Source organism: Lagopus leucura, unplaced genomic scaffold (assembly GCF_019238085.1).
Source record: "Lagopus leucura isolate 7727_CA_CO unplaced genomic scaffold, USGS_WTPT01 Super-Scaffold_100002, whole genome shotgun sequence".
Lineage (NCBI taxonomy): Eukaryota > Metazoa > Chordata > Aves > Galliformes > Phasianidae > Lagopus > Lagopus leucura.
In genome coordinates, this window is record NW_024962263.1 from 49,264,426 (window position 1) to 49,278,236 (window position 13,811).

At 43.1% G+C, this 13,811-nt stretch overlaps 1 protein-coding gene across 3 annotated transcripts in view; it reads right to left on the reverse strand.

The window, feature by feature from the left end:
* The window catches only part of LOC122179393 (ras-related protein Rab-10-like), a 30,483-nt gene extending 26,605 nt beyond the window's left edge, over positions 1-3,878 (reverse strand). For all 3 annotated transcript variants that reach the window (XM_042870224.1, XM_042870225.1, XM_042870223.1), the window contains exon 1: positions 3,680-3,878. In XM_042870224.1, the coding sequence (XP_042726158.1) occupies positions 3,680-3,839 (160 nt within the window). In that variant the 5' untranslated portion in view covers positions 3,840-3,878. The remainder of the gene's footprint in view (positions 1-3,679) is intronic.
* Between the last annotated feature and the right edge of the window lie 9,933 nt (positions 3,879-13,811).

Here is a 13,811-nt window from a genome sequence, read left to right on the forward strand (position 1 = left end):
CAGTGTGCCCTCACAGCTCAGAAAGTCGACTGTATCCTGGGCTGCATCAAAAGAAGCGTGGCCAACAGGGTGAGGGAGGTGATCCTGCCCCTCTGTTCTGTGCTGGTGAGGCCTCACCTGGAGTACTGCATCCAGATGTGGAGCCCTCAGTACAGGAAGCTTTTAGAGTGTGTGCAGAGGAGGGCCACGCAAATGTTGCAAGGGATGGAATATCATTCCTATGAGGACAGGCTGAGAGAGCTGCGGCTGTTAAGCCTGGAAAAGAGAAGGCTCTGTGGAGACCCGATAGCGGCCCTCCAGTATATGAAGGAGGGCTATAAGAGGGAAGTGGACAGACTCCTTAGCAGAGCCTGTGATGACAGGACAAGGAGTAACAGTTTCAAACTAAAAGAGGAGAGATTTAGTGCGGACATAAGGAAGAAGTTTTTTACAGTTCGGGTGGTGAGACACTGGAACAAGTTGCCCAAATTAATGGTGGATGCCTCATCCTTGGAGACATTCAAGGTCAGGCTGGACAGGGCTCTGAGCAACATGACTGAGCAACATGACAGCTGTGGGTGTCCCTGTTCATTTCAGGGGAACTAGACTACGTGACCTTTAAGGTGCCTCCAACTCAAAAGATACTATGATTCTATGAAAACCACAACACACTTTTCACCCTAATACAGCTGAGATGGTCCTGATATAAAATGCTCAAAAATATTCCTGTCCAAATGGAAAGGGAGTTTGAGCAATTCAGCAGAATGCTGAGATCCTGGTGAGATGTCCTGCACAGCAATAGCAAGGGTAGAGCTGAAAGGAAGAGCTGGAAGCTCCTGGCAAGCATGAGACTTAATAACTAAGTTGCTGTTGTAATGATCTCATCATCTAACAGCAGCTGGTGAAAAGAAATCCACAGATGTGCTGTGAGTGCTCATGACTGGTGGTGGACTTCAGCCCATGAAACAGCTGGGACTCACTTTTCTGGCCCCAGAGCCACCTTACCTGAATCGAGTATCAACTGTGATTCTCCTATCCAGCACTGAGCCCTTACCATGTTGGTGCATCACTTCAACCAGACACTTCTTTCCTCTGCACATCAAGGAATATCTGAACGTGAGTAGTATCTGAGTGGTCACAAACACCAAAAATCACTGTTTTGCTAAGAAAAAACAACTCATGGGGTAAGATAGCTTGCTAAGAAAGAGTGCAGAAATCCGCTTGCTAAGAAAGAGTGCAGAAATCCAATCAGAAAATAAACAAAAAAAATTAAGATGAGGATTACAACTAGGATATCATTAATTTTTGCTGACAAATTCTATTTCCTGAGTAAGTATTGAGGTATTCACAGAGATCACAGAATTTTAGGGGTTGGAATGGACCTCAGGGGTTCATCAAGTCCAACCCCTTGCTAATGCAGGTTCCCTACAGTAGGTTAGGGAGGATTTACACCTCTACAGACTTTCCCACAGAAAACATGCCTTTGGGACCACAGTCCAGCAAAATAAAAGCCTTACGGACTGTGAGATCATGAGCCTACAATCCTATTCACTTATATCCAAGAGGGCTTTTTCTGTTCATAAACTTTCCCTGCGGCGTTATATGCAATGCCATTGTTTAAACAAAAACATTTATTCTTTATAGCCTACTACAGCCTACCATTCACAATGCAATGCATCTGCCTTATGATGCGTATAAGTTTAATTAGAAAACTTTAACTGCTTATAATTTGCCCAAACTGCATAATTGAGGAGGAGGAAGGGCACCCATCCTTGAGTGTTTAAGTGTCACATAAAGGGCTTTCAATGAAAATTTACTGTGGACACTTTTTTTTTTTTCATAAAATACATAATTTAGAAAATTTCACTACTGGAGCCTAGCTGGATTTTTTTTTTTTCCTGCAATAAGACTCAGATTTTTTCTAGTAGCACAAACCCGTGAGTCATGACAATACAGGATTCTTCACAGCCACAAGACAACCTTTCAGCTTCTTTAGCTGTGACCCTTTGCCGCTGATGGTGGTGGTGACATACAATTTTGTCAGGAAATGCAGATGTTTGAACAGCCTGGATAAGCTTTCTGCTACTCTTAAAAGTGTTCCAGCTGGACAACAGGTAGAGGAAAGCATCATATGAGCACTCAATAGGCTGCACAGCAGATAGGGCTCACTGGGCTGAGCCTGTGTGAAACTGGCATGCAGTTGAAAACATTTATTTTGATAGTGTCGACAAAGAGGAATAAGACACGATGATTAAAAAAAATCTGAAATGTTGCAATGCATCTTCTTCCTTTACACCATTACTGACCACAGCTGTGCTGCAAAGACTGAAACTTCCATTTTCTCAGCTGTGTCTGTCCTTGAGAGCACAGAACTTCTACCTTCAACATGACTATTGTTGAAACCATCATCCACAGTCCCACTGAGTTTAAGAGTCCAAGCTCTAACGTGTTTTGTAAAATGGAAGTAGGAGGGATGCAGTATTTCAGATCACATGCAAGTAACAAATATGACACGTGAGGTATTAATTTCCATTTCAGATAACCATATGCTAAACAAGTTTTTAAATCACTCAATAGGAACAGTAATAGGAACAGTAATAAAACTACATAAGGTTATGTTTGGTCCACAAAAGTTTTATCTTTGCTACTCTTTAAACTCTTTCAACCTACAACAGTACAAACATATTCTCAGCGTCATCAGTACATCAGAGTTTTTGACTCTATGGTCGTCTGAATTAAAAGTAAAAAAGAATCTGTTTCAAAATAATAATCTCAAGTCTAGGAATGCAAGTTCTAACAAACTGCATTGTTAAAGCTGATGTATATTTTCATGGATCTTCCTTGAGAGTCCTTGTTAAAGTTCATAATAGACTGCCTGCTTAAGGACCCATTTCACTATGCTTTTGTTTGTGATGGTTTCAGAAGATACTTTGTAAGAAGGTTCAGGAGAATGGGAAGCAGTTTAAACCCTGACGTGAGGAAGTCTCTATATACTTAAAAAATGAAGACTTCCCACTCAGAAATCCATAAAATGTCTGTATCATGCATGCTGAGGGTCAGCTCTCCATTCTGAGGGTAACAAAGGATGGGGCAGTGGAAAGCTGGCCGCCACCTCAGGACTGCTGGGGTGCTGGATGGGGAATGCAACATCCTCTGCATTCAATGGGGATGATCATTTCCAACTGAACAGTGGTTCTGCTTCAGCAGTGACATATGTAGCTACTTATGGCAAACGATCTTTGACTTTACACCATCAAAACGCATTAACACAAAGTCAAGAGTCTTTCTGCCAGGAAAGACGGAGGAACTGGGAGTCTTATTGAAATCCAGAGCTCTTTGAAGTAGAGGCAGTTTTCCCTGCAGGCACAGCGGTGTGCCACAGCCAGGCCTCCAGCTGGAGCCACGAGCACCAGCACAACACAAAACAATTGCCTCCGCACAGGAAAAGCACAGTGACAGGAGCTGGAGCGAAGCGCTTTTGGAGCCAGAAGCACGAGCACTGCCGTGTGCCCTCACACCCCGGCCAGCCCACCCGGCAGTACCGCTCCAGGCACCCACACGACGCTGGCACCGGGCACCTGCAGCAAAGCCGGGCAGGCACGGACAGCCTAAGGAGAGGAGTGAAAGGGGAGCGGGAGGGACGGAGCCAGGGCTGCGGGAGAGCGCGGGCAGGGCCGGCCCGCGGGGAGCCGGCACTCACCGATCGTGGGCAGGTAGGAGGAGGAGGAGAAGGCGGCAGCCGCGTTGGGCTCCGTGTACCTCCGCACGATGGAGGTTTTCCCCACGCAGGACTCCCCGGCCATCACGACTTTCAGAAGCAGCGCCGACCTCCCCTCCGCGCCCTGTCCCGGCACCGCCATGACGGGCGAGAGGCAAGAAGGGCCGGGCCGGGCTGGGACCTCAGCACCGCGGCCGCCCCGATGTCACGGGGTAGGCGCCGCCTCCGCCCGCGGGGCCGCCAGCCCTGCGGGGCCGCGCTGAGAGGGCGAGGCCGTGTCGTTGGCTAGCTGGCTTCCCCTTTTGAGGCGGGCTGCGGCGGCGGGGAGCGGCTCGGAGAGGCTGGAGGCCACAGGAGCACAGAAATACGCAGTCTGCTTCTTCTTTACTTCCTAGCGCTAAAAACCGAGACAGAGGAAACAAGCTTGAAGAATTTCCTCTTTTTCACTTTTGATTTGTAATTGACTGTCACGGTGACCTGTGGCATGAAAACCAAACGAACGTGTATCTGCCGTATCTGGTGTTTTTAGTGGAATTCCACAGTGTCCCCTAGCCATCTGTTGATGTGCTCTCTGAACTCATCTGACATGAGGGATTTAGGAATGGGGCATAATTTGAATTCAAAGTATGAATAGATATTTACAAATGTTTGTCTAACTCTGCAATGACTCTCACGACATTTCCATCTTCAACCCTTCAAACAGCTCTTCAATCAGTTCATATAGACAGAGCAGCGGATTTGACATGCTGTGTGGAGAACCCTGCAAGTTCCACTTATCACAGTTAGGGAAGTCCTCTTATCAGATGCCCCATCACTCCCTTCTCAGCCACATACAAACCCGCATCTCAATATGAAACTGGTTAGCCACAAAGGACTTTGTGGTGGCAGATTTCCGAAGGATAGCATCAGCTTGTTTCTAAATCAGTGCAGCTTCCTACATGGATGGGAAAAAAAAAATCCGCAATAAATTGGTGAATAATCACTACAAATGAAGGGTGAGATCACTAGTGGGTTAGCTCATCTCAGGATATCTGTGAGACATTACAGTGTAAAAAAAAAACACTACTGCCAAAGAAGATATCGGTCAAAGTATTCCCATTGGGGACAGAGAAATACTGTGCACTGATAAGACTAAAAGACTAAAAACATTAATTTTATGGAAGCACTTGGGGAGCTCTTCCTGTACAATGAAGCTGTAAGTGTGTGGCTCACTTACTTCAACAAAATGAAGGCTCAGAGGAACAGCATTGCTGTCTATCACAGATTAAACAGTGAGAAGAAAAAGGTATTTAAACAAAAGAATAAGGGAAGGAATAGATATACAGTGACCATGAATATATCTGAGCTATGAATTATGAGGTTTCTAGTGGCATTTCAGAACGTTCATTCAGTTGAGACAATCAAGAGACAAATCTTGATAAAGACATAACATGATGAATTGGTTAGGGAAGCTATGACTGCTGCAGGGAAGGACTGACTTTGTAAACCAGAATACTTCCTATGAGAAATGTCCCCTAATTTCTAAGCAGTTCTAGAAAGTTCTGCTTCCTCATGCAGAAATGTGAAGCTGCTGTTGATTATCCCGGATCTGAGGTATGAAAGTTCTAGCATCTTCTGGTAGTTCTTATGGATCAGAGATGATGATTCGTACGGACAATCTGTAATATTTATGGATAATTTAACATTTGAAACAACAGCTATGACTCCAGTCAGCTATGAATCAATACCCCTCCAGTCACTGAAGCTCTCTCCAGTTCTCTTCTCTGAATATGTTTTTCACAAAACTGCCTTCTTCAAATGAGGGCAACGCTGCAGCTGCCTAGAGCAGTTAGGTTTAGATGACAGTGCGGACTGATGGTATTATCAGAGATTATACTGAGACATTAGCTCAGTCTGTACCCTGTGTTGTTTGTCGGGCAACCAATTTAAATTAAAAGGACCTCCAGATATTTTGTACATTCATTTTTTTTAATTCATGAGCAGTATATAGGCAGAATTCTAATTAATTTCTTAATGAAGCTCCTAATGCCCAAGTTAACTGTTGCTATCAGTAAGATACGATATCACTTTCCTCATATTCCTATCCACAAGGGGACAGTGTTTCCATCTGTTACCACTGACTACAGCAATTTAAAAATTAGCTCCTTGAAAAGCTACCATTCAATGAATCAAATTTCATTTATTTTAAGACACATGTTTCATGATTGCAAAAAAATTCCCATCTTTCTAACCTATGTGAAGTTATTGAATTTACAGAACTAAATAAGTTAATGAAGCTGATTACTTGAAAATGATGAGTGTGTGGCTACAAGAAAATCAGTGCAAAACACAAAGTTACCATGATGTACATTGATATAGTCTTGGGAAAAGGTTTCCTTGCTTCTTATTTATCTTTTTTTTATATATATCAACTGTTTGCATATCTTTGTCTCTCTTTTTCCAGTAACATGATAAATAGTAATAATAATATCATCAGCAGGATTGTAGTCATATTTTAATGGGATATTTTTTCATTTCAACGCAGAAAAATGACTAGAATTATTAGAAATTAGTTTTATAAGGAGATTATTATGACATTGTGTTTGACATTATGACGTTGTTATGACATTTTTCATTGAATACTTGTGAATGGTTAGTATTACTTTTGTACACACAGAACTTATATTTTTTCTTATATGAAATGTACAGTTTAGGAGTCTGTTAGTTTACTCTTACAGGAACAGCAGTTTTCTGGCATTTTTTCTGAGAATGCTTACACAAGTTTTGGAATTCAGCTCCTATTAGACAGAATGTGCACTAATTGCAGAATCACTGAATCACAGACTGCTTGAGGTTGGAAGGGGCCTTTGGAGATTACTTGGCCCAACACCCTGCTCAAGCAGAGTCCCCTACAACACATTACTGAGGATTGTGTCCAGGCAGCTTTTGAATAACCCCAGTGAAAGAGACTCCACAGCCTCTGGGCAACCTGCGCCAATGCTCCATCACCTACACAGCACAGAAATACAGCCTTATGTTCAGAGGGAGTCTTTTGTGTTCTGGTTTGTTCCCATTTCCTCTCATCCTATTGCTAGGAGCCACTGTAAAAAGTCTGGAACCTTCCTCTTGCCACCTGCCATTCAGATCCATGTGGACATTGATCAGTTCCCCCCAAACCTTCTCCAGGCTGGACAAGCCCAGCTCCCTCAGCCTTTCCTCAAAGGAGTGGAACTTCAGTTCTTTCATTATTTTAGTAACCCATCACTGGACTCTCTTCAGTAGCCTCACATCTCTCTTGAACTGAGCAGCCCCGAACTGAACACAGTAGTCTCTATACGGCTTTACAGATGTGGCAGAGCAGAGGGGGGATCACCTCCCTTGAGCTGCTGGCCACACTCTTGTTAATGCACCCCAGCATCCCATTGGCCTTCTTGACCACAAAGGCACACTGCTGGCTCATGGCCAGCCTGCTGTTCACCAGACACCCAGGTCCTTCTCCTCACTGTTCCTTTCCAGCATATCAGCCCCTAAACTGTACTGACACATGTGGTTATTCCTCCCTGGGTGCAGGACCTTCTCTTACCTTTGTTGAATTTCAAGATGTTCATCCTTCTCCTTCTATGATCTAGTGACCCATCTGGTGGATGAAGGAAAGGCTGTTGATGTGGTCTACCTAGACTTCAGCAAAGCCTTTGACACTGTCTCCCACAGCATTCTCCTGCAGAAGCTGGCAGCCAGAGGCTTGGATGGGTACACTCTTGGCTGGGTAAGGAGCTGGCTGGAGGGCCGGGCACAGAGAGTGGTGGTGAATGGAGTTAAATCCAGCTGGCGACCAGTCGTGAGTGGTGTTCCCCAGGGGTCGGTGCTGGGGCCTGTCCTCTTCAATATCTTTATTGATGACCTGGATGAGGGCATCGAGTGCACCCTCAGTAAATTCGCAGATGACACCAAATTGGCTGGAAGTGTGGATCTGCCTGGGGGTAGCGAGGCCCTACAGAGGGATCTGGACAGGCTGGAGAGCTGGGCTGGAGCCAATGGGATGAGTTTCAACAAGGCCAAATGCCGGGTCCTGCACTTCGGCCACAACAACCCCAGGCGACGCTACAGGCTTGGGGCGGTGTGGCTGGAGGACTGCGTAGAGGAAATGGACCTGGGGGTATTGATTGATGCTCGGCTGAACATGAGCCGACAGTGTGCCCAGGTGGCCAAGAAGGCCAATGGCATCCTGGCTTGCATCAGAAACAGTGTTGCAAGCAGGAGCAGAGAGGTGATTGTTCCCCTATATTCAGCACTAGTGAGGCTGCACCTTGAGTACTGTGTCCAGTTTTGGGCCCCTCACTGCAAGAAAGATATTGAGGCCCTGGAACGTGTTCAAAGAAGGGCAACAAAGCTGGTGAGGGGTCTGGAACACAGGCCATATGAGGAGAGGCTGAAGGAGCTGGGAATGTTCAGCCTGGAGAAGAGGAGGCTCAGGGGAGACCTTATTGCTCTCTATAACTTCCTGAAGGGAGGTTGTAGTGAGCTGGGGGTCGGCCTCTTCTCTCGTGTCATTAGTGATAGGACCAGGGGGAATGGTTTCAAGCTACGCCAGGGGAGATTCAGGCTGGACATGAGGAAGTATTACTTTTCAGAAAGGGTGGTCAGGCACTGGAATGGACTGCCCAGGGAGGTGGTGGAATCACCGACCCTGGGGGTGTTCAAGGAAAGACTGGATGTTGCGTTGAGGGACATGGTTTAGTAGGAGCTATTGGGAATAGGTGAACGGTTGGACTGGGTGATCTTTTAGGTCTTTTCCAACCTTAGTGATTCTATGATTCTATGATTCTATGATCTCTTATCTCCCCAGACTGTCAGGATCCTTCTGAATGGCAGCACAGCACTCCAGGGTATCAGTCACTCCCTCTCAGTTTTGTATCAGCAAACTGGCTGAAGAGGCACTCTATTATTTCACCCATGTCAGTGATGAATAAGTTAAACAATACTAGTCCAAGTATTGACCCCTGGGGGAAACCACTAGCTACAGGCCTCCAACCAGACTCTGTGCCGCTAATCATAACCCTCTGAGCTCTGCCAGCCAGCCAGTTAATAAATCAAACTATCTGTACACTCATCCAGTCGACACTTCAAGCTTGCCTATGAGAATATAATGGAAGACAGACAATGCTGAAGTCCAGCACCAAACTCTGATGATGCATCGATGAATTGTTACAGCAGCTGATTTTTCATATCACCAAATCCCTGCAAAAAGTGGATTCACTCGTCACTGCAGTCATGAAGAGTACTGTAAATTACTCTGAATGCATTAAGAACCTGGAAATATTCTTCAGCAGTATATTTCATGCCAATCATTCAGCATAATCTTGTCTCTGAGCTTGCTTTGGATATTCTTGAAAGTGACCATTATAAAAAAACAAACAGTGAAAGAGACCAAAATAACTATAAGCCAAGCCTCAGAAAACTGCAGCTTTCAAGTAAAGCACTGATTCTGAAACATGATGAATACATTACAGATGCCACAGACCTCCTTAATGAAATAAATCTTACCAAATATTGCAAAGGGGTTAAATACAATTCCATTTGACATTATTTTGGTGAAATATTAGAATACTAATTAAGTTAAAACTGTTAGTAGCATCTTCATTTACATTTTCCTGAACTGAATGGTATAAGCTGAAAACGGTAATGAGCAGAAAGAGTAAGGTTTAATATGGGTTTTAAATTCTCAGTTATAAGTCACTGGTCATGCCAAAATTACTCACTGAATAGATTCTGTTAAGTGACAAAAGTTAAACTCTTTGGTTTCATTAGTGTTAAGATAAAATTACTTCCGAGTGGACAAAAGTGAGGCAAATCATTCATGTTAGGCAAAACAGGGTTCACTAATCCCTAAATGAATTTCTAGGCCAACCATAAAGTATTTTCGTTATTTAAGAGACAGGATTCAGTGTTAAACTGGAGTATAATTGGAGTGTAATTTTAAGAATGTTAGCAGAGAAGAGTGCATCTCTCTGAATTGGAATAATTCAAGTGTGAGATTGCAGATGAATACTCTTTGCTGAAGAAATGATTTCAATAAGGTACATTTTCTTTTTAGTTGTTCGTGACCCTTTTTGGAGTTGTATGGGCTTTTAACTTTTGGTACCTATTGGTTCAAAGTGACATTTCTTGCCTAGTGATAAGAAGGTCAAATATTAGCAGAACAAAATAAAATCTTGTAAGCCTTACATCAGGGGTTCTGTCTGCTTCAAAAACTCAGAATTGAAACCAAAGAATGTTGCACTCAGGTCTGTCTCAGCATCATTGCTCTTGGGCCCACAAAGGTTGCTAGCTACAAGTTGCTGTCAGCAGCTTCAAGAACACCTCTCTTCAACAAAAGTATTACGTTTTCTATGATGGAAAAGTTGATCTTTCTTCTGCATCTCTTCTTGTGTTGTACGATTTTTTTTTTCTGAATCTGAAGCAGCAGAAGGAATTTTAGGGGTATTTTTAGGTAGTATCATATCTGCCATCTGTATAGGTAATAAAATCCTGATTATACCTGAAGTTCACTCAGAGAAAATCACAACATTATGCCAGGGGTGCAAATGTTATTTTCTTCATTAGCTTGCACCTACATCATCTCTAATACTGAAATATCAGTAGCCCAGGTATCTCAGTGATGAACAGCTGTCAGTCGTCCATTGTCAGCCTTGCTTACTGAGCAGCCTAAGAAATATGAACTTCAATTACTCACTCTTCTTCCAGTCACGTGGACTTCCCTGATCTCTAAACTGTGCTTTTTGGGGGCCATTAATTAGTTAGCTGTGAAAAAAAAATTCAAAATCATTATTTAATGTTTCATTTCTAAATTAATTTTAGGAATCTAAAAGGTTATCCAGCTGCACAAATGCTAAATGGAAGCTGCTGGATCTTCAGAAATTCTGAAATTAATTTTGTTGCCTACGTACAGAAACTTAGAAAATTACATATTAGAAGCTGATTCCTTAGAAAATGTGTTTACCCTCTATATATATCATAGAAATCGCTGTAACATATTTTTATCAGAAACATTGGAAAAGTTGTCTAACCCATCAATGTTACCTAACCTTCAGTTTCTGTCACTTGGATTTTGGCAGGAGTGAAACCAAACTCAGCATTTTGCTGTAGTGTGTGTGCCCTGCTGTGGCCAGTCCTGCCAGCAGCCATGTCTGGTTGTCCCCTTCCTCAGCAACATGTACTCTGCCCAGGTCCCTTCTCAGTAGTGCTGCCAAGTGGCAGCTGCTGGTGAGATGCCTAGCTGAGGTGGGGAAGCCGTGGTCAGGATGAGCCAACTTCTAAACCGAGGCTGCATGAAAGGCCAGCCAGGTCCTTGTCCTCTCAGCGTGGTGCTTGAGATGGATTGTCACCCCAGCTTCAAGGTGACTCTTTTGCTGTGGCAGGCCTCAGCTTTGTTGTCAGTTGTGGAGCAGCATTCTTCTAATAGTGATGCCTGTATCTACTGGAGATGCCTTTCTCTGCCCCTCATGTAACAAGCAGGTCAGCAGGTGGCAAGAAGGTAATCTTTCTGGGTCTGAGAGAATACAGCTGCCCCCAGACTTTACCCAAAGTGCAACATGAGCACGCATCCCTTCACTTTTGGCCAGAAAGAAATGATGCTGTCAAAGAGACCTCACATTAGGTCTGCACCACACAAAGGTGAAAGGAACAGGTTCCACTAACTGTCAGAGCAGCTGCACCCATCTCCAGTCCTTGACAGTCGTGAAAAGGGAAGGAGGAAAGCGGGGATTGGACAGGGTGCATTCAAAGTTGGCGTTTTCTGGGCTTCTTTTTCAAAAGCTTGTGTGATTTGAAGTCACCTTCTCAGGTTGTTATAGTGGTCTTGATCAGTGCAGGCTGTCTGGCTGTCTGGAGCATGGAGTACTTTTCATTTTATTTTGAGGTGACTGTTCTCTGATTTAATACGGGCTGCTGTTTTTACGCCCGTGTTTACCAGTCGGACTGTATTTTCCTATATATCAAAAGCACACATTTGTGGTTAGACCTTTTTAACGTACCATATAAATCTATTTAAGTGAATAAATAAATAAACACTGCCACGATGGATTAAGAGTGAAAGATTGCGTTGATGGTATTTGAAGTAAAAATGTTTTGGAAGTACCACTACCCAGTCATCTGTGAAAATGCCGTATAGGCACATGCACACACAGTACTCTTGCAGTTTTTTTCTTCAGATAAATGTCAAGAATGCAGAAGTCTGCTTTCACATAAGTGTATGACATGTTCTTCAAATCCACAGTGCACTTGGCAGACACCAAAGCATCCTCCATTAATCCTTAAAAAATAAAATAGCAGTTTATTTTGCATTCTACAAAGAACAGTGTAAGGTTCTTCCTAGAAAAGGCTTCTGTAAGAATAAGGCTGAATCAGTAGCAGCTAAATCTGTTGTAGATAATATAATTTATGTTGCTATGTATCATTTTAACGACTCTAAAACAATGTGCACATTACATTTTTTTTCATTTGCAATTTAGAATTCTCAGCATAAGAGATGCAAAGACGAGGATAACCCACGTTTTCCATGAGAGATTCATGAAAACTGAAAAATAAGGTCTTTTAATAGTTCATGATAACTGTTTTTCTTGGTTTAAGTGTAGGTTTTAAAAAATGGTGCTCATTGTTTTGCTTGTAGTTCTTTCACGCATGGACAATCATGCTGATGATGCATTTACTTCAAGTGAATTTTCCAATTGAAAAAGTGCTCTTGAGCAGTTTAAGTACTATGAATCACCAAAAACTCATCTAAGTCCCATAAAAGCACTGGCTGCAAAAACCAGCCCTGGAAAAAAGACGTATTGGGATTGTTCTGCATGATTCAGCTAAACAGAAATGCATTTTGTCATCACAGAGGAATTTGAAGAATTTGACAGTTCTGTAAAAATGAAATTATAATCTGATAGAAAGGTAGAAATTAACTCTTCTGGAACCCCCTAGTTGTATCCCTCAGTCATTCCTCACTGGTCTGAAGCAGAGGTCCTAGGTGTGAGAAGTTCCCCTTTTGAAATACATTTTTGTATTTGTGTGGAACATATTTAATTCCTCTTTCGTTTTTGTTCTGGTATTGTCTCCCTTCTTTCCTAGTTAGGTTTGGCTGTCTGGGGGTTCTGTTTTTCTCTGTAATCACCACCTGCACCATTTGGACAATTGATATTTCTGAGACAGTGCCTTGTTAGCGAGAACAAACGCAATCACTTCACTTCATGTATGATAACATTTCCATTGAAACAACTTTAAGTCGCAAGTATTTCCCAGGGAGCCATTATTGATTTTAAAGTCATTATTCAGTTCCTAGGTAATTTTTATTTAAAGCTACCTGTAGAAGCAGATAGAACAAATTACTAAGCTTCTCAAAGCTGTAAAATATCTATTGGTAATTTCTAAATGTTAATCTATTGTCTTAGATTTTTTTTTTTAACTTACAAAATGACATAAAGTTGCAAGTTGAAAAAAAATAATGTAGGTATGCTGAGCATTTTTTCAAAATGGATGTAGCTTTCTGTATGTCACATAACAATGTGTTGCTAGCAACGAGCAGCGCAAGTGCAGGGATCTCCTTGTGTTTGGAATTCTGTCAGGGTTACAGGCCTCGGGCTCTGATTCATATGCAGGTTGCTGAGCCACTGTGGTGCTCCAGTAACAGTTGAGAGTTGGTCCCAGCATCTTTTGTTCTTGCTGTCCTTTATGCAGCTGTACTGGCTAGAGCCAGTGCCTGGGATAGGGGATTGCCTCCATCTTGCCCTGGTGAAATGCAATAATGTTGCACACATTCATCCATGTCAAATATTTTCTTTCTGATTCTGTTCCCAAGACCCATTTGGATACGTCATCAGGTTGTCAAATGGGAGCTAGCAGGATGTACATGGTAATGCTGCCAGAGTTAAGAGCAAGACTGTGGCAGTAACTGCAGGGTTCTATCAGTGAAGGGGATTGAGCTGCCGTGACCTGATTTTGGGGACTGTGCTGAATCCTTGACATTCTTCAGGTCATGAAATACAACCCCACAGAAAGGCAGCTCTCAGTCATGATGTGGTGGTACTGCTGCAGGGACTGTTGCAGTAGGCAGGGCACACTGCGGGTGCATCCCTGTACGACACAGTGT